The 23984-nt window shown below is 48.2% G+C and overlaps 1 protein-coding gene across 16 annotated transcripts in view; it reads left to right on the top strand.

Moving 5' to 3' along the window:
• The first annotated feature begins 15172 nt into the window (after positions 1 to 15172).
• BRD4 (bromodomain containing 4) overlaps positions 15173 to 23984 on the top strand; it is a 228353-nt gene continuing 219541 nt past the window's right edge. For 8 of the 16 annotated variants that reach the window (XM_073319258.1, XM_073319263.1, XM_073319261.1 and 5 more), the window contains exon 1: positions 15173 to 15378. Coding sequence is in view for 1 of the 16 variants with exons in the window: in XM_073319270.1 (XP_073175371.1) it covers positions 15974 to 15992 (19 nt within the window). In the remaining 15 variants the exon portion in view is untranslated. Of the gene's footprint in view, positions 15379 to 15750; positions 15993 to 16244; positions 16345 to 23984 lie in introns of those variants that run through there. The other 8 variants (XM_073319267.1, XM_073319268.1, XM_073319269.1 and 5 more) reach the window with 4 other exon arrangements.

Below are 23984 nucleotides of genomic sequence, written 5' to 3' on the forward strand. Positions count from 1 at the left end.
CCCCGCAGCTCCCATTGGATGCAGTTCCTGGCCAATGGGAGCTGTGGAGCTGGCGCTTGGGGCGGGGGCAACATGTGGAGCCTCCCTGGCCGCCCCTGCGCCTAGGGGCTGCAGGAACATCCTGGCCACATCAGGAAGCCGTGCAGAGCCAGGCAGGGAAACTGCCCGCCCTGCTGCATCACTGGCTGGACTTTTAATGGCCCGGTCAGTGGTGGTTCACCACGGGTGGGGAGATGGGGGAGTTCAGGGAAATCCCTGAGGTTTCAGATTACCCACATCACACGGGCTTTAAGTAAAAACATCAACTCTCCCAAGACTTGTGATAAAATACAAAGAATTGGCAACACTGCTATTTATTTATGCTAATTTCCTTATTAAATTAGTCTTTAGGGCCCCAATTCTGCAAATACTTAAAGCAAGGATTAACTTTGCTCATGAGAGTAAAGCAACTGAGTTACCTGGAACAAGAAGGATGTGGATAAATTGGAGAGAGTCCAGCGAAGGGCAACAAAAATGATTAGGGGTCTGGAACACATGACTTATGAGGAGAGGCTGAGGGAACTGGGATTGTTTAGTCTGCAGAAGAGAAGAATGAGGGGGGATTTGATAGCTGCTTTCAACTACCTGAGAGGTAGTTCCAGAGAGGATGGTTCTAGACTATTCTCAGTGGTGGAAGAGGACAGGACAAGGAGTAATGGTCTCAAGTTGCAGTGGGGGAGGTTTAGGTTGGATATTAGGAAAAACTTTTTCACTAGGAGGGTGGTGAAACACTGGAATGCGTTGCCTAGGGAGGTGGTGGAATCTCCTTCCTTAGAAGTTTTTAAGGTCGGGCTTGACAAAGCCCTGGCTGGGATGATTTAATTGGGTATGGGTCCTGCTTTTGAGCAGGGGACCTGCAATGTCCTCCTGAGGACTTCCTGAGATGACCTCCTGAGGTCCCTTCCTACCCTGATATTCTATGATTCTAATCCCACAATTACTCTCTTACAGAAGAGTTTTTAGGATCAGACCCACACAGTGAAACTCACCTCTGTGCAAAGGAGGCAGCACAAGGCTGAGGCCTCAGTTCTCTCCCTCTAGGCCTAGGCACTTCTCTGGTCTGAAGCAGGACTTAAGTGGTGCCTAGGTCTGGTGCTAGCCCCTCTACAGAGAGGTAAGAATTTCACCCTCCATATTCCTGGGTCCCAGTCAGCCCTGCTCTCTGAGGCCTTTGGGGCTGCACTATGTGGTTTGGGCACAAGTCCCTGGACAGCTGGTAAAATCCATTAGCAGGTCCTTGGGGTGGTAACTGGTAGCTGCTCACATCAGGAAGGCGAGGGCCTACTGGCCCCATTATTATTAGTGTCAGTTGACCTAGGAATGCGTCTCTGTAGTTTTTTGCCCATGCACTTGCAGGTCCCAGTACTTTTATACACTGTTATATAACAGCTTTCATTTGAGGAAGGGTTGTTTCACCATGACTTCTGGAGCAGACATTCAGGACAAAGGGTGCCTCGGAGCTGGGAATGTTCCCTTGAGTGGGGTTTAATAGGTCTGAGACAGCTCTGGACTGGGCAGCTCTGCAATGTCAATGGCACATATTTGATCATTATCCTATGAAGATCTGCTCCACAGCTATGCAGTTTATACATTATGGTCCCACACAATAAACTGTGTGTACAGAACCACAACAGTGAGGGTTGTTAACGTGACAGCAATGGTGTCACCTATCCCATCACCACTACTAACCCCAAGAGTTAAAAAAATCCTAAGTCAGACCCCCCTCCTCCTCAAAAAAATCCTGAGACTGGCTTCAGAATAATGAGATCTCTTAAAAAATAATAAACGTGGGGTATTTTGTCTTCTGAGTTTTGAGCCTTTAAGGTGCACGTGGGTCATGTTTTCAGGCTATTCTCTGCAGCCACAATAGCTTAGAAAATTACTTTAAAAATAAAAGAGATTCTCATTAAATCAATTGACTCCTGGAGCGGGGGTTTGAAGAAAAACACCAAATAGCACAAAACTCATCATGAAATTGTGAGAGTTGGCAACACTGTAAAACTAAGGACTTAAAGAAAATGAGAACATCATAGATCTTAGACTGTGCACATAAACAGAAACACGTTAATCTTATTAACTCTAAATAAGGCAGATTTCAGCCCAGTACAACATTCTCCTTCATTCTGATCCATGAGTTGTTGGGGGGGTTTTTTAATGTATGATTTTTCTTATTCTGATTTCAGGATCTAATTATGTTATAAAAGATACAGCTAATAAATGTTAAATGATACAATATTCTTGTCTTAACAGATAAAAGAGGAAATGATCACAGAACTAAAAATTAATGGTACCTTAGGTTCAAGCGATCATAACTTGACCATATTTATAATGTGCTGTGATGCTATCTCACAGGTTGCCAGCAGGTTAATCCACTCGCATGCTAATAGAAATCAAAGGAATGTTAAAAGATCATGGTGTGTTCAAACGAATTCACTTGTAAAATGTAACTGTATTGTTAAGATGGACTATATGCTGTTATTTGCTATTATGCATGCCCTGTAATAAATAATCCTAGATCAAAAGGTATGTTAGTATAAGGATAAGAATTTACTTAGTGGGCAGAACTTCATGAATACTAATGAAGGATACTTGTATTGTTCCCACTCATCCATCCCTATTGTAATGAATGGCCAGGAATTACATTATGTATATCACTGTAACTAGATTACTTGTGGATGCATAGGAAGTAGAATGTTAACTTCAAAGCAAAGGTTGTTTTTTGTTCAACAATGGACATTCACAGCTCAATTGACAGCTGCTACTCTCAAAACCCATGTGGGTCAAGATGCTTGTTAGCTTGCCTTAAGTGAGCAGAATCTATAAATACTGATTCAAGGGAATGATCCTGCATCTCTGGCCTGATGAATTCTGACAGGGTGGAATTCTGAGCAATTGGATGGAGATCCCTAGAGCCATTCTGGGTAACCCTGAGAGACTAATGGAAATCAGCAAATTACTACACCCCTGCTGTCACATTGGCCTTACAAACGTTGATTCACCTGTGATGTGATTTGCTTGCTTTACCTACTCAATAACTCTAATCTCTCTGGTCACGCAATCACAGACATGAAGGTCGCTATCTTAGAACAAAAAAACTTCAAATCCAGACTCCAGCGAGAAATTGCTGAATTGGAATTCATTTGCAAATTGGATACTATTAATTTAGGCTTAAATAGAGACTGAGAGTGGCTAAGTCATTATGCAAGGTAGCCTGTTTCCTCTTGTTTTTTCCTACCCCCCCCCCAGATGTTCTGGTTTAACTTGGATTTAAACCTGGAGAATGGTCAGTTTAGATGAGCTATTACCAGCAGGAGAGTGAGTTTGTGTGTGTATGGGGGTGGGGGGGATGTGAGAAAACCTTGATCTATGCAGGAAATAGCCCGACTTGATTATGTAAAGAGTTGTCACTTTGGATGGGCTATCACCAGCAGGAGAGTGAATTTGTGTGGGGGGGTGGAGGGTGAGAAAACCTGGATTTGTGCTGGAAATGGCCCACCTGTTGATCACTTTAGATAAGCTATTACCAGCAGGACAGTGGGGTGGGAGGAGGTATTGTTTCATGATTTCTGTGTGTATATAAAGTCTGCTGCAGTTTCCACGGTAAACATCTGATGAAGTGAGCTGTAGCTCACGAAAGCTCATGCTCAAATAAATTGGTTAGTCTCTAAGGTGCCACAAGTACTCCTTTTCTTTTTGCGAATACAGACTAACACGGCTGTTCCTCTGAAATCTAAAAAAAAAGAAAAGGAGTACTTGTGGCACCTTAGAGACTAACAAATTTATTTATTTTAGTCTCTCAGGTGCCACAATTACTCCTTTTCTTTTTGCGGATACAGACTAACACGGCTGCTACTCTGAAACCTGTCAATAACTCTAATTTCCTTTCCTTAGCTAATAAATCTTTAGTTAGTTTACTAGAGAAACTGGCTTCAGTGTTGTCTTTGGTGAGATCCGGAGTATACTTGACCTAGAGTAAGTGACTGGCCTTTTGGGTCTGGAGGAACCTAATGTGTGATGATTTTTGCTTTTAATAACCTTTTATCATTAAGGTGATCGCTACCAGCGGCGTATTAATGCCTAGGCCAGCAAATATGCAGGGGCAGCATATTTGTAAGAGCAGCCAGAGGCACCAATTTCCCCCAGCACCAGTGGGTGCTTGCGCCCCCCCAGGCCCTGCCCCAACTCCACCCCTTCCCCAAAGTCCCCACCCCAACTCCACCCCCTCCCTGCTCTTATCGGTCCCCTTCCCCAAATCCCCGCCCTGGCCCCGTCTCCTCCCCTGAGCATGCCACGTTCCCCCCTCTTCCCCTCTCCCTCCCAGCCGCATGAAGCTGTTTCGCGCACAAGCGCTGGCAGGGAGTGGGGAGAAGCAGCACCCGGTAGTGTGCTCAGGAGAGGAGGCTGAGTCAGAGCGGAGATGAGCTAGGGCAGGAGGGGTGCTGGGGGGCTGCAATTATTTCAGGGCCTAGGGGCAGCAAAATCATTAATCCGCCACTGAAGGCTACACTTGCAGATGTAGCGCGCCAGGAGTTAAACCAGCCCTCGGAGACAGCAGCAGGGAAAGCGCTGCTGTGTGTTCACACTTACCCCTTGTGACGGTGGAGCATGTCCACATTAGCAGCTCTTGCAATGCCAGAGAGAGCGGTGCATTGTGGTAGCTGTCCCAGTGTGGAAGTGGCCGCAGGGTGCTTTGGAAAGGGTTTGCAATGCCTCATGGGGCAGGCACAGCATCACACGATGCAGGTTTCCCAATCCCATTGTTCCAGGGGCATCCTCCTAGATTGCCAGCTGTTTTTGAAATGAGGGGGTGGGGAGAGACAGTGTGTTTTGGGGGGCAATGTGTCAGCATGCTGTCTTGTAAGTTCAGACAGCAGCAGGGGGAAACCCGCCAGCAGCCCCCACCCCACCGCCCCCCCCCTCTCTCTGCCGTTTTCTGACAGTCTGACCTGAGAATGGCACTCAGCTGTGACCCATTTTATGCACTGTGACATGTGCATACAGAATAAAGTCCACACCAGTAATACACGCATACAAATAGGGTAATCACATTCAGCAAGCAATAACCTTTCCAGTGACACCTCACATACCTTATCTTGCATAAAATACGTCATAATTATATCACAGGAATATCGCTATCGAGAACAGGGGGTGCGGTGTCACAACCTCCCCTACCAGCCTTGCAGAAGCACAGCCTCCACCTGGGGAGGCGCAGGAGATTCCAGTTCAACCTCCTTTGCATTCCTACTCCTCATCACCTGAGGAGGCGGTGGTCTCTGGGGCGTCCTCGCCTCTTCAGTAGTTCCTAAAGAGGGTTACTTCCTCTCAGGAAATCCAGGTCGAGGTAGCGCAAGGGAGTTCCCATAGGCTGGTGGATATACTGGGGTCAACACGCCCTTCCCGCACAGCTCTACCCATAGATGAAGCCATATTAGAGCCCATAAGATTACTGTGGCAAACACCATCATCTCTGCTGTAAGGAACTGCCTCTGGGACACATGACCTCCTGCACATGTCATCTAGCATGCCAGACTTCATTTCAGAAAGTTGTAGGACTGGTTAAAGTCAGTCACTCTCTGGCTCATCACCCATTGGACATGCTCATTCCAATGTCTGGACAGGTTATATCCCCAAATGGCAAGTCCTTTCTCTTCTTGGGATTTGAATATGGTGTTACTAAAGTTGAGGGCTCCACCCTTTGAACCATTGGCTACCTGATCTTTACTTCACCTATCCATGAAAGTAGCATTTTTGGTATTGATTACCTCTGTGAGAAGAGTGGGGAAAATACAAATATTGGTACCCTTCTTACACAGTCTTTTCTAACGAGCAAAGTTTACTAACATCCTCAGCCAAAGTTTCTGACTAAAGCAATGTCTAAATTCCACCTCAATCAAGTTTACCAACTTTCTTTCCTAAAGTCTTATTCTCATAAAGGTGGAGAAAGACTCCTTAGCTTGGATGTCAGAAAAACATTAGCTTTTTACTTGGACAGAACCAGATTGTTTAGATTGTCATCTGAATTGTTCAGATTGTCATCTGAATTGTTCATAGCATTGCAGACAGGATCAAGGGCCTTCCAGTTTCTATTCAGAGGGTCCGCTCATGGATTTCCTTCTGTATGCATATGTGCTATGACATTACCAATGTAACCCTGCCCGGAAGGGTGATCAACAAGATGTCAAGCAACTTTTGCAGCTTTTCTAGCCCAAGTGCCTTAGGCTAGAAAACAAGACATTTGTAAGGCTGCAACTTTGTCATCGGTACACACCTTCACGATTCATTCAGCACTTCAGAAACAATGCCAAGTTCAGATGAGTAGTCCTTCAGGTAGACTCAAATCCATCTTTGGATTGAACTATTTGAGTCAACTTGAAGTGGAATGGACACTGCAATCACTTGAAGAACGGTTCCTAGCCTGATCTGGAACTGTTGTTCTTCAAGATGTGCTGCACATGTCCACTCCAGGACCTGCTATTCTTCCCCTTTATATTGGGGTCTGTCCAATAGGAAGGAACTGAGAGGGTTTGGAGGTGGCTCCACCTGTTATTCAGAGCACAGCAGCTCAAGGCTGCAGATGGTGTGTGCATGCCACCACGATGGGTACCACTAAAGGAAAAATCTCTGACTCTGGTGCACACAAACCTGAAGTGGAACTGACATGTGCAACATCTAGAGGAACAACAGTTACAGAACAGGTTAGTAACTGTTTTATTGACTGCCCAAGAACTAGGTTAATGAATAGCTAAGTATGAGCGGCACTGCCTCATCCCTTGGCCTACGGATTCCCTCTGGAACACCACCTGCACTTCTCTCTGCCCTGTAACACTGTCATGTCGGATACCAGACCGCTAGAAATCCCCATGGCAACAATAGATCATAGTGCTCCTCTACCTGGAGAATCCACATAACTCATCCCAGAAACAAGGCTGCATGATCCTTCCTATTACAGAGACACCTCCATCCTATCACACTGGAAACTGTAGGAACCCACTGTAAGTAATTCCTGATCCAGTCCATAGAGCTGTCCCTAAAACAGTGCAAGGCAGTGGGCATGCAAGCAGATGAATGAAAGAATATAATTATATGGGACACACCATGGCACATATGGTAAATGTCTTCACAGCAGAGTAAACTGACATTATCTACACCTGAGTTAACTCCTCTGGAGTTAGCCCAGCTCAAGTAAATACAGCCACACTATGAAATACTACTTGAGCTGCACAGAGGGGCTGTGTTAGCAGCTGACAAGCTGTGCTAACTTGAACAGCACAGCCCACATCCCTGACTGGGCAGCCAACTGGAGTTAAAAGCAGCACCACCCTTAAGATGTTTTGTAAGGATGGGACTTGAGTTGGGGCATATTGTATTGATCTTGAAGGCCTGAAGAGTTAAGGTGACTATAAACTCTCTCACTATCCAACATCACATGGTAATAGATAGATTTGGCGGGGGGGGGAGGGGGGAAGAGTTCTACAGAGACCTTAGTTTACTCGGCAAACACCCAAAAGCATTCATTCTAAAACTGAAAGTGTATTGATCGAACACAAGAAAGAACAAGAAATTAAAACAAGCATTTATATTGAAACAGAAACAATCAAATCCTTTAAAGTCTCTTGTTGGGAGCCAAAATATTAGAGACTTATTTTCAGAACAACCTTTTGTTGGTTAGAAGAGTTAATTTTACTTCCAGTCCTGCTGTGTAAAGGGTATTTACTTCTCCTGTTTCTAAGACAGACAGGCTCAAGGTGGAGGAGAGAGCAGGAGAAAGGTGGGGGAATACTGATTTTATTGATATCTTTGGAATACTGGTCAATCATGAATGGATGCTTTGGCTGGCAGGTCAAGCTTAGCACTTTCTGCTTGGACCCTGTTCATGCTCTAATTGGGGGCATAATCTATTTGGATTCTTGCTCCTTAGACAAGGCACAGTTGTGGTCATCTCATCTCACTACATTAATACAAAAAGCTGAGAGAACGAGAGGGGATAGGACAAAAGAGGGAGGGAAAAAAGCGACACAACAAGGGAAGGGGAAACAATATAGGATCTACCAGCCCTGCAAAGACATGTAAGACAGTCCCACTGATGGGCTGAGGAGGGGATGTCGTGATTGTGTGGTGACTTTCAGCACTCATAGGTGAAAACAAAGTTTCTTCAACAAGAACAAGGCCAGCTGGCCTCCTCCCTCCGCCTGCCCCAGGAAATCGTTAGCCTGGTCTGCTCTGTCTGACTTAAGCTTGAGGAAGCTGAGATAAGTCAAGATGAGTTGCAATGCTGGCAGATTGGGGGATGAGCTGAGGGGAGAAAACTATTTTTCCCCAAAGTCTCTTTTTAGGAACCCCAAAAAGGAGTAAAAGTAGGTGGCATATTTTATCCTCATTGATTTGTCCATCATTTAAATGAATTGTTGTAAGGCCAAACTTGGCATAGGTACCTTTGTTTCCATATTTTCTTGTTTACTAAGTATGATCTGGCATAGTCCTTGAATTGTATCAGTAAGCCCTTGTTGTTTGGACTGCTAGTTTCTCTGTTGGGTTTTCTTGCATCTACTATAATATTTGTCATTGTAAACAACTTGACCTATTGTTCAAGGTATTGTAACTTTTATGAACTTTCACATACTTTTTACAATTGAGCTCATGGCAACTTTGTAGGTCCAATAATCATAACAGTCAACACTTGAATTTAACTTGAATTAACTCTGCAGCAAAGACAAGCCCTTAGACATTCCCCATGTCTCCTAATTACAGGGCAGTCCTAACTGAACCATACTTACAGTATAGCCCTAGTGGCGTTTTCAAGCTCCACCAGCAGAGTCAAGGTTGGGTGAGGGCTGCTATGCACCTTACCTCTTTATTTTCTGGTTTTCAGAGATTTAAATCTAGTTGCACTCAACATTCTAGATGGGTACAAGGCACTGCCAGCCAACCATAACTCCTTATTAACCAAAGTTCCGGGTAGTGAATGGAGATCAGATCTCTGCTCCCAGTTCTGCCCCATATTTCCTCTATAACCTTTTCCAAGTCACTTACATTCCCTGTCCTTTGGTTCCCCCACCTGGAAAACAGGCCCATACACATTACCCTGGACCAAAGGGTGTTTGGGTGGCGAACACAGCAGGAGAAGTCATTGCACCAGATCCTAGAGCCTCCTTTCATTTTGAAATATCCTGTATGGTTCACAGGCCAATGGTAGAAATATCCCCAGCACCAAGGGTGCTTCTCCATCAGCTTTGTTGCATCTAGTTTTTAAACAGCAATTCCTGAGACATTGGATTATTCCTGCCTTTGAAAATTGTCTCCGGTTTGAGCCAACTATCAATCCCACTGTAAGGGTGTCGTGGCTTGGTCATGGGCATTCAGACCTTGTAGTCAGTGTCAAAGTCTGCAGCCAGGAGACAGGAGTCAAGAGCCAACTGGGTCAGGATTTCGGGAGGTCAGAAGCAGGAGACAAACTGGAGATTGGAACCACAAGTTGGGAACCACAGTCAGGCCAGGTCAAGCTGCCAGGGGGTCAGAGACAGGAAACAAGCTGGAGGCCAGGAACCTCAAGTCAGATGCCAGGAGTCAAGCCAGGATATCAGGCAGCATGGGTGGGAAGCACAAGGCACACAGTCCAAAGCAGGGTGAAGCCCGGTTGTTCAGACAGCTTCCTGTTCCTGCTGCTGGCTTAAGCAGGGCCAGTTGGCCAATTAGGCGCTCTGGGGCTCCACCAATCAGACATCAGAGATGGAGCCTCACACTGGAGCTGGGCTTGGAGTGTGGCTGCTCCTATGGACTTGAGTTTGAGACCGGTGGTTCATGACCCATGGGGTGTTTCCACAATTTTCATCATTATCTTCAGAACCCCTTTGTTTGTCGACAAGCGGGAGCCCTAAAGTAAGGGGGAAGCCCCTTTTCCTCTGCTTCTTGGTTTGGGAGACCTCCCCCCTCAGAGCTCGCCTGTTACAGAAGTGCTCTCTATATGTATATAAGTAAATAGTGAGTTCAGGTACCAGTAGATGGCATTCAGTAGATGGGGTGCAGGCTCTGGGCAGCACTGACCTCAGGTAGCTCCCAGGAAGCAGCATCATGTCTCTCCAGCTCCTAGGCGCAGGGGCAGCCAGGGAGCTGCGCAGGCGTCGCCATTGGTTCCCTGCCAATGGGAGCTGCAGAGCTGGTTCTCTGGTGGTGCCTGCGCCGGTGGCAGGGGCAGCACGCGGAGACCTCCTGGCCGCCCCTGTACCTAGGAACCAGAGGGACATGCCAGGTGCTTCTGGGAGCCCTCTGCTGCAGCCAACCAAACTTTTAGCAGCCCAGTCAGCGGTGCTGACCAGAGCTGCCAGGATCCCTTTTCGACCGTGCGTTCCGGTCGAAAACCGGATGCTTGGCTACCCTATCTCTGGTTGGCTCAGCTCTCAGAGGGTGCGTAGGGTATGGCGTCCCAAGTGGGTTGCCAATAATGAAAACTTCCTACACAGCCTCAGAAACAGATACTAAGCATGTCAGATAACTACCACACCTTGTTCTGGGAATTTCTGGATCCGTCTAGCTGAGGTGCCTGCTCTCTGGACATGTGCAAATGGAGAAAAATTTTAGGCCCTGTTGAACTGGGAAGGACTCAGACTGGTGATCTTCTGGAGAAAGTCTCTCCCTTTAGCCATCCAGTCCTCTGCTGAGTGTTAATTTAAGATTGGGGTCCCATAGTTATACAGACAATATAGTAATCAAAAGCCTGTTACAAGAATGATAATGCTGGAAAGTCAACCATTCAGAAGTTTGAAAATGCCAGAATTGAGTTTACCCAGGGAGCTCTAGGGATGAATTTCCCCACTGCCTGCAGATCAACCCCTCCTCTGCCTCCTGCTTGGGATCTGGGAGCCACAGTTAATGCTGTGGTAGAGATTTCCTGAGGCACTTCTCTCCCCACCCCCACCACACATGGCCAGCAGACAGCCAATAGTTAATACCATAGCTGTGGATAGCTATAAGAGGCCACATATTAAAGGTCTCCTGCTCAGATTGGCAAACACATAGCGGTGTCTCCATTTCTTCCTCCTGAACACAGGCACAGAACTTGAGCCCGACCTTCCCGGTGGCATGACTATGTTTGCACTTGAGGATCAGGGGCACAGCTGATCCTGTGAAAGATCATGGATCATTTTAGGGAGACAGACCAAACAGCTGGAGTCCTTCAAAACAGTTATTAGACCCAAGATGTTAGGGACCAGATTGTAGCCAGCTTGAGAGTGGATGTATAATGGGGAGGAGGAAAGGGAGTTCATGTTGTGCCCTCAATGTCGATCTCAGCCACACCTGCAGGCCTGCTCTTGGCAGCAGATGGGGCAATGGCTATCTCCACACTGGCCAGCAGAGGGCATGCTGTGCCTGGGCATGAGAAAGAGGAGTGGGTATGGTTGCCAACACTCCAGGATTGTCCTGGAGTCTCAAAGAATTAAAGATTAATATTTAATTAAAGATTTCGTCATGTGATGAAGCCTCCAGGAATACAGCCAACCAAAACTGGCAACCCCATGAGTAGGTGCTCTCTGCCTTTGCATCTGGGCAGCATGGTCTGCCTGAATCACCGTGACTGCTGGGGCTCCTGATGGGGAAGTGAGGTGCCGCCCCATGCTCAGCACAGGGCTCTGGCTGACAGGATGCCTACACCAGACCCGAAAGGTGGAAACTTCGCAACGCAGCCATGGTGGCACAAGAAGCAAGCTTCCTCAAGTACAATCCTGTCTGAAATTGTAGGTACATCCTCAGGACAGCTAGCCTCTACTGCCACCTGAGCTATACTGCTCAATCAGCACTAATGCAAGTATGTCTCCTTCAGCTGGAAATGCCATTTTCCAGCTCTGGTGTAGACATATCCTGAGAGGTGTGAGCCGGGACGGATTAACTTTTTGTGGGCCCGGCGTCAAACATATTTGTGGGCCCCCATTGGGGAAATAGGGCATGTGATGGGGGGCGGTCCACAGAGTGAAGGGCCGGTTGGGGGCAATGAGGCACAGTGCAGCGGGAGTGGCCCCACTCAGCCCAGCACAAGGGCATTGTTTACAAACCCACAACTGCTCGACATATACTGGCCTGCCCAGCCCTGCCAACATGCCCCTTCCACACTGCCCCCCTGCCGAGTGCCCTGCCCTTATGCCCAGCATCCCCTCACCCAGAGACTTTCCCCACGGATCCCTATGCCCAATGCCCCTGGACCCGCTATGCCAGCAGCGCCTGCCCAGAGACCCCTCCCGCTGACCTCCCACCACAACTGCACAGCACTCTGCACACCATACCTCCTGCCTAACTCCCTCACCCACAGATCCCCTACTGTCCAGCATCCTCTTCACAGTCCCACCATCACAGCTGTACAGCGCCCCATATTCCTGAGGGAATTCTGCATCGAATACTGTGCATATTTTAAAATTCTGCAAATTTTTTTTTGTTTACAATAAATAAATGTGGAAGCTCCACCATGGCAGTGGCGAGCACAGGCCACTGCAGTGGGAGAATACCCTGCAGCCTCCCACGCCCCCCTGGGACAGGGACTTGGCAGTGAGGCTTAACCTGACCCTGACACAGCACAAGGGCCATGTCTGCCACAGAAACACCCTGGGGCCCTGCTCCTTTTGCATCAGGCAACCAGATGTGGGCAGGGAGGCTCAGCCTGGCAGCAGGATCCAAGCTCAGAGGGACTTAGTGTGGGGGGGATCCACATGGGGGTAAGAGGGTTCTGTGTGGAGCAGTCTGGGTGTGGGCAGCTCAGTGGGGGATCTGGATGCACAGGGAGGTTCCAGGTGCAGGGGCAATGGGAGTCTGCAGTGGTGCTAAGTGAAAGTGGTTGGAGCTCGGGGGTGTGGTGGGGTGGGGTGTGTGTGTGCGTGCATGCAGGGGAGGTGGGTTTCATTTAGGTTGGGGTCCATGTGTAGGTAGTTGGGGCTCAATGGGGAGGTGTATCAGGGTGGTACAGACGCAGAGGAGGTGGGCTTGTCAGGGTGAGGGTTTGATGGGCCTGCTTAACAGGAGAGCCCCAGCTGCTGCCAAGGGGATCCACATGCTGGGCCCCCACTTCTCCTATCCCCTTCTCTTCCCCATCCCATCATAGTACTGACTTTTGGTTTTGCCAGTGGGTGATTAAGGCACAGGTCTGGGGGCCAGGTGTTCTGGGTTTGGTTCTCTGCTCTGTTACAGACTCCCTGCTTAGCCTTGGGAAAGTCACTTCACCTCTGGATCCCACCCTAGATCCCCAGCCCTAGATCCCACCTGCCAAATGGGGCTAATGCTGACCCTGCCTCTTAAGTTAAATCCATTCATGGCTGTGTCATGATGGGGGAAATGAACATACCAAGGTTGGTAGATTTGGGCTGAACTTCTCCACAGCCTGAGAATGAGAGCCAGCTCCACATAGGGGGAATTGGGAGAGACAGGGGCTCAGGCTAGCTCTGCATAGAGGGAGCTTGGGGCTTCAGCCTTGCAGTTTCTGCCACTAGGGCAGCTGGGGGCTTCAGCCCTGCAGCTCCTGCCGGGGTCTGGACTTCTCCCCACCAGCACAGCTCCTGCGGGGGTCAGGGCTTCTCCTTCCCCTAAACCACCACTGTACCCACCAGCCCTAGGCAAGCTGGGCTCACTTGGGTCACTTGATGGCTGCTTGGCTGGATTGGAGGAAGAAACCCTACAGGTGGATGCCATAGCCACCAGCCCAAGAGGTGTGGGGCAGTTCCGGTGAGCAGGGACGGGGACTTTGGGAAAGAGGCGGGGAGGGGGTAGAGCAGGGGCCGGGCAGCTCCCAGCCAGGGGACTGGGCTGGCCGGGGCCCCTCCTGACTCTGGGCCCAGTGCCATGCCACCATGGTAAACCCGGTACTGGGTGTGAGTAAGCCCTGGCTACCAGGGGCCGCAGCAATCTGGGGAGTGCTGCATACAAATCAATGAAGGGGCATTACACGATACTAGTAGGGGGTCACACCCACAGTGCCAGAATAGACGGATCTTTCTGCTAAAATGATCAGCAGTAAAACAGTTAACACAGACATTTTGCACCATTATCAGACTTCAGAGTCAACAGATACTGGGCAGACCAGAAAGTGGAAGGACTAACAATTCTCCAGAGCAAGTGATTCAACCAACAGCACTGGGGGAAGAGAATCTTCTCCCCATGCAGTGGATGATGCGCTATTCACATGAGAGCTCTCCCCTCATTTCTTCGTGCAGCACACACCTTGCTGCAGGGACATGCCCCCTACCTGCACAATGCCCATCAACTTGCAGAAACCGCCTCCCTATGCAGCGCCCACCCAGCTGCAGAGAGCCACTTTTCCCCTGCTTGCAATGACCAACTGGCTGAAGAGGCTCCCTCCCACCGTCCCTGCAGTGACCGTCTGCTGCAGAGCTGCCCCTTCCCCCCCCGCGCGCCCCCCCCCCGCGGCAGAGCTGCCCCTTCCCCCCCGCGCGCCCCCCCCCCCGCGGCAGAGCTGCCCCTTCCCCCCCCGCGCGCCCCCCCCCCGCGGCAGAGCTGCCCCTTCCCCCCCCGCGCGCCCCCCCCCCGCGGCAGAGCTGCCCCTTCCCCCCCCGCGCGCCCCCCCCCCGCGGCAGAGCTGCCCCTTCCCCCCCGCGCGCCCCCCCCCCGCGGCAGAGCTGCCCCTTCCCCCCCGCGCGCGGCAGAGCTGCCCCTTCCCCCCCCCGCGCGGCCCCCCCCCGCGGCAGAGCTGCCCCTTCCCCCCCCGCGCGCCCCCCCCCGCGGCAGAGCTGCCCCTTCCCCCCCGCGCGCCCCCCCCCCCGCGGCAGAGCTGCCCCTTCCCCCCCGCGCGCCCCCCCCCGCGGCAGAGCTGCCCCTTCCCCCCCGCGCGCCCCCCCCCGCGGCAGAGCTGCCCCTTCCCCCCGCGCGTCCCCCCCCGCGCGCGGCAGAGCTGCCCCTTCCCCACGCCCCACAACTGGCTACAGACCCCCAAGAGCGCCCTTCCCCCGCGCAATACCCGCCCTGCCCCGCAGCGCTCCCTTCCTCCCCAGTGCCGTGCAGCGCGCGCGCGCAGAGCGACCCGACCTCTCTCCCACGCGCCCCGCCCGCGCCCGGCTCCTCCTTGGGCCCGGGGCTCCAGGGGCCGGGCTAAGGAAGCGGGGGGGGGACGCACGTCGCCGGCGGAGGGGGCGTGGTCTGTTGCGCCGCGACGCAGAGCGTTGCGCGGTGAGGTCAGTGCGGCGCCGCTGTGGGTCCCTCCCGCTGCCCCTCGGTCTTTATCTGCCCCGCGGAGGCCCGCGCCCCAGCCTCCCCTCTCCAGTGCGAGGCGGAGGAGACGCCTCCCCCGCTCCGGGCCCCACGGCACCCGGTCCGGCGGGAGGGTGGAGAGCGCGGCCTGCCCGTCCCCAGGTGAGAGCCGAGTTCGCGCGCGAGGGAAGCGGCTCCCTCGACTGGGGGGCGCGGTCGAGCGGAGGTGGGGGTGTCGGTATTCAACATCCTCGGTTACGTTGTTCTGATAGCGTAATCCGCATTGCGTAATGCGGCCGCTGCGTCAGGGAGGCTACTCAGTTTTCGTTGGGACGTCTGTGTCTGGCTGAGGCCTGCTGCTCAACGTTGTATTCCGACCCGCTTTCCTCTTGTGGGGGGGGAGGGGGTGCTACGCTGTGTGCGTAACTCTTGTGCCGTTCACGGCGCCCGCGTCCTGCAGCCAGCGATCTGCGTAGGTGGTGTAAGAGAACGGGAAGGGGATCGGCTTTTTCTGGTGTTTACGCATTTTGCGCATTTGGCGGCTGGTTAACCTGCAGAATGCTACGTGATGTGCGTAGGGGCGTCTCTGGCTCCCTTGCGCCGATTGCGGTGGGAAGCGGACTCAGGGCATAGGGCGCAGAGTTTGCGTGGGAGAGAGATTTGCCCCCATCTGTAGGCTACGCGATTTGCGCGGATAGGGCTTACCCCCGCGCGCGGACCGCGGTTTACGTATGTTGGGTGCGATTCCTCGCTGAGGATGGCTGTTCCCTGGAGAGGTAGGCGAAGCGGCTTTAGCGCTATTTGCGCAGCGACCTGAGTAGCCTGATGTTGTTTTTTTCGGAAGTGCGATGTTTGCGTAGGGTTGCTTGTCCTCTGGCGAGTGGGGAAAAGCTTTTTTGGTAGGCGGGCTGCCTGGGCGTGCGGAGCCGTTTGCGCTGGGGCCGTTGCGCCCCGCCGGGGCACGGGTAGCTCGGTACGCGGATTGCGCAGCGTACGGGAACAGGGGCCCTGGGGCGGGGCGGCGGAGCTGATGGTACTTCCTGCCGCCGCCATTTTGTCTCCTAGCCGGAGGAGGAAGCGGTGGCTCTTGAGTGGAGGCAGCGGCCCGGCCTGGCCCCGCGGCTTGCGGTGAGTGAGGCGGTCACGCACCCCACCCTCACGGGCTCTGCCCGCCCCGGCTCCTTCGTGGGTCACGCCTGCCCGGACCAGGCGGCCCCCGACGCCGCCGGCAGGGCGTGGGATAGCCGCGTCTCTCCTCCGCGCCGTTAGGCCGGGCCGCCGCCACCCCCGCGGGGTGGATGCGGGTAGAGCGGGCCCGGCTCCTCATGGCGCTGGGGCCCGGCTGCCCCCGAGCTGCCGGGCCCCTCGCCGACTCTTGGGGGTCCTGGAGATGGGGCGGGCCGGGCCGGTCTCTGCGGAGGGCCGTGCGGGGGCAGGTCGCTGGGGAGGGAGCGGCGATGCTGGTGCAGCAGGAGGAGGCAGCTCGGCGTCAAACCTGGTTCACTGTAACCGACTGATACAGCTCGCCCCGGCCTGCTGGCGCTTGGCTGTCTGGCAAGCAGCTGCCGTTGGAAGGTCCTCTTTGAGATTGCACAGCAACTGTGGCACTAGCAGAGTCCCGTAAACCGGATTGAGGCGCTGATTCCGGTTTAAATGTGCCTGATGGGAAGAGAGACTTTGAACAATGTGTGCTTTTGATGAACCTTGCCTTTTTTTTTTTTTCTTGAAAGAGCAGTAACCTGAATTCTGGTGCACTGCAGAGTATAAACTGGTGCTGTTTACTGCACTGGCTCTTCAGATTTTGTCATTTTGCAATGTAGAAAGACAAATGTTCTCTCTTGGTGTGAAAGACTCAAACAAGTGGTAGCTGCTATACAGTGATTATAGAAACAGTGGAACTGACTATACTGTGTATTTGGTGGTACATTCTGTATAGAGAATTTCTTAAACTACTGGTTTTAATCTTAGATGTAGTGAATTTAAAAAAAAATTCAAAAGTGTGGTTTATTTGATGTGGACTGTCCATTTAGTGTAGGGAATAAAAATGTCTTGACATAGCTGTTTATATATTGTGAACTAGATAACTTGACTAGCCAGTTACAACAATTTTGCATTTAACTTTTTTCTACAACTCTTCTCTCTTCTCCCCCCCCCCCCCCATGGCAGGACTAAGTATTATCATTCTAGACCATCCCTGACAGTGAGATTTCTGCTAATATGAAATTGTGTGACTAATATTTTCTTCCTGTCTGCAGTGCTTTTCCCACTACAACTGATTTTTTTCCCCCCAAATCGTTATCTAGATTATAGAATGTACCTTGAGTGTAAATAGTCTGTTCAGAAACAGAACTTCCTATTAAGAAGGCTGGTTCATGTTTTGGAAAGGAGAGTTGGTAGTATGAGAGGAAAAGGAAGGTGACCTCCCCACTCTGAACTCTAGGGTACAGATGTGGGGACCTGCATGAAAGACCCCCTAAGCTTATTTTTACCAGCTTAGGTTAAAAACTTTCCCAAGGCACAAACTTTGCCTTGTTCTTGAACATTATGCTGCTACCACCAAGTGATTTAGACAAAGAACAAGGAAAGGACCACTTGGAGTCCCTAGTTCTCCACAGACCAACTTGGGTTTCTTAGAACCCTAAAAACCCAATCAGATTCTGAAAAAACCAGCACTTCATTAGAAGAACAAAACAAAGATAAAAGAAACACTCTGTAAGATTAGAATGGAAGATAATCTTACAGGCAGTCAGGTTCAAAACAGAGAATGCCTCTAGACAAAACCTTAAGTTACAAAAAGACAGAAAAACAGGAATACACATTCCCTCCAGCACAGTGAATTTACAAGCCGAAACAAAGAAAACCACATTTTCTAGCCAGATTACTTATGAACTTTACAGGAGTTGGAGGGCTTGCATCCTTGATCTATTCCCAGCAAAGGTATTACACAGACAGACAAAAGCCTCCCCCCCACCCCTCTCCAGATTTGAAAGTATCTTGTCCCCTCATTGGTCATTTTGGGTCAGGTGCCAGTGAGGTTACCTTAGCTTCTTAACCCTTTACAGGTGAAAGGATTTTGCCTCTGGCCAGGAGGGATTTTATAGCACTGTATACAGAAAGGGGTTACCCTTCCCTTCATATTTATGACATCCCTACTGACTGTAGTATGTGGAAGAGGGAAAACTGTTCTAACTTCTAATACTCACTAACAACCACACAACAAAACCACTAACCCAGGAACCTATCCTTGCAACAAAGCCCCCTTGTCAACTGTGTCCAAATATCTATTCAGGGGACACCATCATAGGGCTTAATCACATCAGCCACACTATCAGAGGCTGGTTCACCTGCACATCTACCAATGTGATATATGCCATCATGTGCCAGCAGTGCCCCTCTGCCATGTACATTGGTCAAACTGGACAGTCTCTACGAAAAGAATAAATGGACACAAATCAGATGTCAAGAATTATAACATTCAAAAACCAGTCGGAGAACACTTCAGTCTCTTTGGTCACTTGATTACAGACCGAAAAGTGGGAATTCTTCAACAAAAAAACTTCAAAAACAGACTCCAATGAGAGATTGCTGAATTCGAATTAATTTGCAAACTGGGTACAATTAACTTAGGCTTGAATAAAGACTGGGAGTGGATGTGTCATTACACAAAGTAAAACTATTTCCCCATGTTTATTCAACCCTCCCCCCCTTCCTCACATGTTCTTGTCAATTGCTGGAAATGGCCCACCTTGATTATCACTACAAAAGGTTTTTCCCCCCGAGCTCTCCTGCTGGTAATATCTCACCTTACCTGTTTCAGAGTAACAGTCGTGTTAGTCTGTATTCGCAAAAAGAAAAGGAGTACTTGTGGCACCTTAGAGACTAACCAATTTATTTGAGCATAAGCTTTCGTGAGCTACAGCTCACTTCATCGGATGCACGATGTATCCGATGAAGTGAGCTGTAGCTCACGAAAGCTTATGCTCAAATTTGTTAGTCTCTAAGGTGCCACAAGTAGAATCATAGAATATCAGGGTTGGAAGGGACCTCAGGAGGTCATCTAGTCCAGCCCCCTGCTCAAAGCAGGACCAGTCCCCAACTAAATCATCCCAGTAAGGGCTTTGTCAAGCCTGATCTTAAAAACTTCGAAGGAAGGAGATTCCACCACCTCCCTAGGTAACACATTCCAGTGTTTCACCACCCTCCTAGTAAAAAAGTTTTTCCTAATATCCAACCTAAATCTCCCCCATTGCAACTTGAGACCATTACTCCTTGTTCTGTCATCTGCTACCACTGAGAACAGTCTAGAGCCATCCTCTTTGGAACCCCCTTTCAGGTAGTTGAAAGCAGCTATCAGATCCCCCCTCTTTCTTCTCTTCGTAGACTAAACATCCCCAGTTCCCTCAGCCTCTCCTCATAATTCATGTGTTCCAGTCCCCTAATCATTTTTGTTGCTCTCCGCTGAACTCTTTCGAATTTTTCCACATCCTTCTTGTAGTGTGGGGCCCAAAACTGGACACAGTACTCCAGATGAGGCCTCACCAATGTTGAATAGAGGGGAACGATCACGTCCCTCGATCTGCTGGCAATGCCCCTACTTATACAGCCCAAAATGCCATTGGCCTTCTTGGCAACAAGGGCACACTGTTGACTCATATCCAGCTTCTCTTCCACTGTAACTCCTAGGTCCTTCTCTGCAGAACTGCTGCCGAGCCATTCGGTCCCTAGTCTGTAGCGGTGCATAAGTACTCCTTTTCTTTTTACGGATACAGACTAACACTGCTGCTACTCTGAAACCTGTTCTAACTTCAGTTAGACATGACAACCAGAATTTGCCTATTGAATATGCTGTCATTGCATTGTGATTGACTGGTGAAGTCTACTTAAAAGATAACCAGAGAAGCCAGATCTACTTGCACTGTTGGTAGTATGGCTAAAATTCCTCTCTCAAAGCTAAAGCAAAAGTATTTCAGTAATATTTTTATATTTTCATAGTTCCATTAATTGTTTATATAAAAATGTGAAGACTATTTTGTTTGTTTATTTTTAGTAACTTTTTTTCTTTTCCTGCTGCTTGTTAATAATGTAAAGCAAAACTATTGTCTGTCCTGGAACTGGATTGATGTCAAGAATGGGTCAGAATACAGCTTTATCTTCCTTTAAATACTACTAACGTTCATGCTGTGTTCTTTACCTAAATAGTGCCGTATATCTTATCTTAAAACTAAAAATGGCCAAAAATTAGGTGTCACTTAAATAGTTAACTTTCAATAAGCCTTGTTAAATCTTTTTTTTTTTTTGAGACTTTATTTCCGTGAAGTTCTTGTTTAGCAATGCTTCTGTAGAAAGTTGTTTTAATCTAAAGTTTTAGTGTTGTTCAGACTTATTGCACATTTTATAAAAACAGATTGGAGACTGGGAAAATAGCTGGAAAATGTAGGAAGTGCATGTACTGTAGAATAGATCTTTGTTTGAAATGCATACTATACTGGGATGGAAAGAATTAAGCTGACAAATGCATGGCAAATGTTTACCAGACAGCCAAGATCATGAATAATCACCAGTGGTTGTGTATGATACTGTTATAGTATGGATAGATGGTTAGTGTTCTATTAGATGCATGTAAACTTAATTCTGCAGGCTACTTTGGATGTGGGGTTCTCTGTTGTATTTACAGAACATTTTTCATAAAAATAGAATAAAATGGTGGAGGGACTTTAAAAATCATTGATTTACACTAGCTTTGTAAAGCCCCAACTTAATTTGAAAATTTATGGTATGGCTTGCAATTTTAGGTTAAATTGATTATGAATTAAGTTTTATAAATGCTGGTTTTAAACTGTTCAGTGTCACTACGATAGGGTATTTTTGAACTTTACAAAACTGCTTCAGGCAAAAAACGAAAATTCCATCATACAAACACTTAAGCACTTCACAGCATGACTAGTTTGATTTCAGTAGCATAAGTGCTTTCAGAATGGAGCCTTAATACAGTTTTTATTGAAAATTTTTATTCATACGAAGTGGAATAAAATCTTTGTCACTATGAAAGTTGCGTCATTGTTAACCTTGAAAAGCTTAGTATTTCAAGATGTTAACAAAGTTGAAAATTTTGATTTTTTTATACATACAATCTTGCAAAATGTTAATATCAGTAATGTAACATTTTAAACAATTACACTTAATGAGCAAAAGTCAGAGTTGTTACTGTTGCATCCAGTTATTGAAATTCACAGAGGGGGTCTTGAAGTCATTCAAAAATAAAATGCTGAAAACAAAAATCAACTTTGAAGTTGTCCTGATGCAGTTTTCTAATCTTTAAGTGCACCAGGTGAAATGATGAAAATACTCATTCAGAGCTGACAGAACCCTTAGCAGTTAATTGACACTACTTTCGTGATCATGTACATGAGATTATCATTACTGGATAGCTGTTACAGTACTCAACTGGTGAACAAGACTTTTTTTAAATTGAGGCAGCTGGCTTGCAGTTCAACTATTGTTGGCAGAAAACCTACTTTCATCATAAACCTATTAATCTATAATATATATAGATTATACACCTATAAATGCAGGTGTTTGGTTCTGCTGCTGTGAGTGGAACAAGCACATGCAGAAATTGTTTATATATTTTAGAAAATAATGAGGAGTACCACATAATACTTGCAATTAATGATAAAATGCATGTTCTGCATTTTAATAATTGTTCGTCTTCCTCCATGCTTCAGTAGCTTCAGCAATGGAACACGAACTTCTCTATACAAAACCGTTACTACTGGCTTCAGTATTTTGAACAATTTTCTAGTGAATTTTTTCTGGCCAGTAAAATCCACACCCCTGATTGACAGTTATACTGACCTTACTCCTGGTGTAGACAGCACTGTGTCGATGAGAGGGCTTCTCCTGTTGACATAACTAATGCTTCTTGGGGAGGTGGATTACCTATGCCGACAGTAGAAGCTTTCCCATTTTTTTAGGTAGTGTCTTCACTGAAGCACTGCAGTGGCGCAGTTGCAGCCTTTTAAGCGTAGAGGAGCACTCAGTCTACATTCTTCATAGATCTTTATTCACTTGGATTAGTCTGAAACATACTTCTGCAGCTTGCTTACAAGTTTTTCACCTTATTACTTGAGATGTGACATATGTGCTGCCACCTTTCTGTTTTTGTATTTGGAAGCTGTAAAGTGGCTGTTGAAAAATAACTTAATCAGAAATCCAGTTGTATGATCAAGGTCCTGTGTGGGTGGATCCCTGTACTTGTGCAAAGAAATGTTGAAGTCTGTGGGGATACAGGAGTCCATTGTGCAATCAGGAGCATAGATAGTATCTCACCTATCCTTTCAAATCTTTTGACAGTAGATTTAGCATGTGTGCAGAATCGGCATTTACTCTGTTCTGCAAAGCTTTCTTAATCTTAGCCGAATTGGCTTTGTTTTTCTTCACAAACTAGTTGTCTCTTGTCTGTAGTGATTGTAGTCAGATGTTCAGATGAATGTGGATGACTGCAGGTATTAGTGCAGAAAGAGCTTTGTGTAAGCTCAAAAACTTCTCTCCCGCCAACAGAAGTTGGTCCAGTAAAAGATATTCTGACCCACCTTGTCTTGCTTGAGTATGCAGTGTAAACAATGTAGATGGAAACTCCTGATGAGCCTTACGTTGTCCATGTTTTCCCACCATACATGAGAGTGCTGAGGTCACAAGCTTGATACACTAGCATTTTGGTCTTGCTGGTAAGCTTTGAATTGTTCCGTGCTCTTTTAGTTAGTCTGCTGAAGGTGGTGGCAGCCTTTTCAATGCGAACATTTAGTTCTTCATCCAGTGAGAGGTTGGTGGTCCGTGTAGAACCTAAATAGCTGAACTTTTGGACTACTTCTAGCTGGTTCTAGCATTTAAGGTAGTTGAATGATCTTGTGAAACTCTCTGTCCTAATAGAACAGTTTTCTTGATGCTGATGGTGAGAGCAAATGCCTGACAGGTACTTGAAAGGCGGTCCAGGAATTCTTATAGTAGATCTTCATTGTGTGTTATGAGGGCAGCATCATCAGCAAATAGAGGTTCCCTGATTAGCATCTTTTTGAGTTTGGTCTTTGACTTATGTTGGGACAGGTTGAAGAGTTTCCCATCTGATCTTGTGTGGATATACACTCCATCTTTCATGTCCATAAACGCACAGTTCAAGAGTACTGAGAAGATGCCAAAGAGTGTAGGGGCAAGAGCACATCCTTGCCTCACTCTGCTTTTCATCTTAAAGCTGTCTGAAGTGGGCCCATGAGACTGGACAGTTGCTCTCATGTTGTTGTGGAATGAACATATAAGACTTAAAAGGGTTTGTGGGCATCCTATCTTTTCTAGTATTGCAAATAGATCTGCTCTGCTGACTATGTCGAATGCTTTGTTAGGTCCACAAAGGAGATGTACAATTGTCGGTTTTGCGCTCTGCACTTTTCTTGGAGTTGATGCAGCCCTGAATCTGCACTGTGATTCAGGATAGACACAATTCACCAGCTGTTGTAGGTGCACTAAGATAACTTTTGCTAAAGTGTTTCCCGCTACACTTAATAATGAGGTCATAGAATATCAGGGTTGGAAGGGACCTCAGGAGGTCATCTAGTAGTCCAACCCCCTGCTCAAAGCAGGACCAATCCCCAACTAAATCATCCCAACCAGGGCTTAAAAACCTCTAAGGAAGGAGATTCCACCACCTCCCTAGGTAATGCATTCCAGTGCACTCAAAAACAAAACAATGTAAAACTTTAGAGCCTACAAGTCCA

Source organism: Lepidochelys kempii, chromosome 20 (genome assembly GCF_965140265.1).
Source record: "Lepidochelys kempii isolate rLepKem1 chromosome 20, rLepKem1.hap2, whole genome shotgun sequence".
In the NCBI taxonomy this organism is placed as follows: domain Eukaryota; kingdom Metazoa; phylum Chordata; order Testudines; family Cheloniidae; genus Lepidochelys; species Lepidochelys kempii.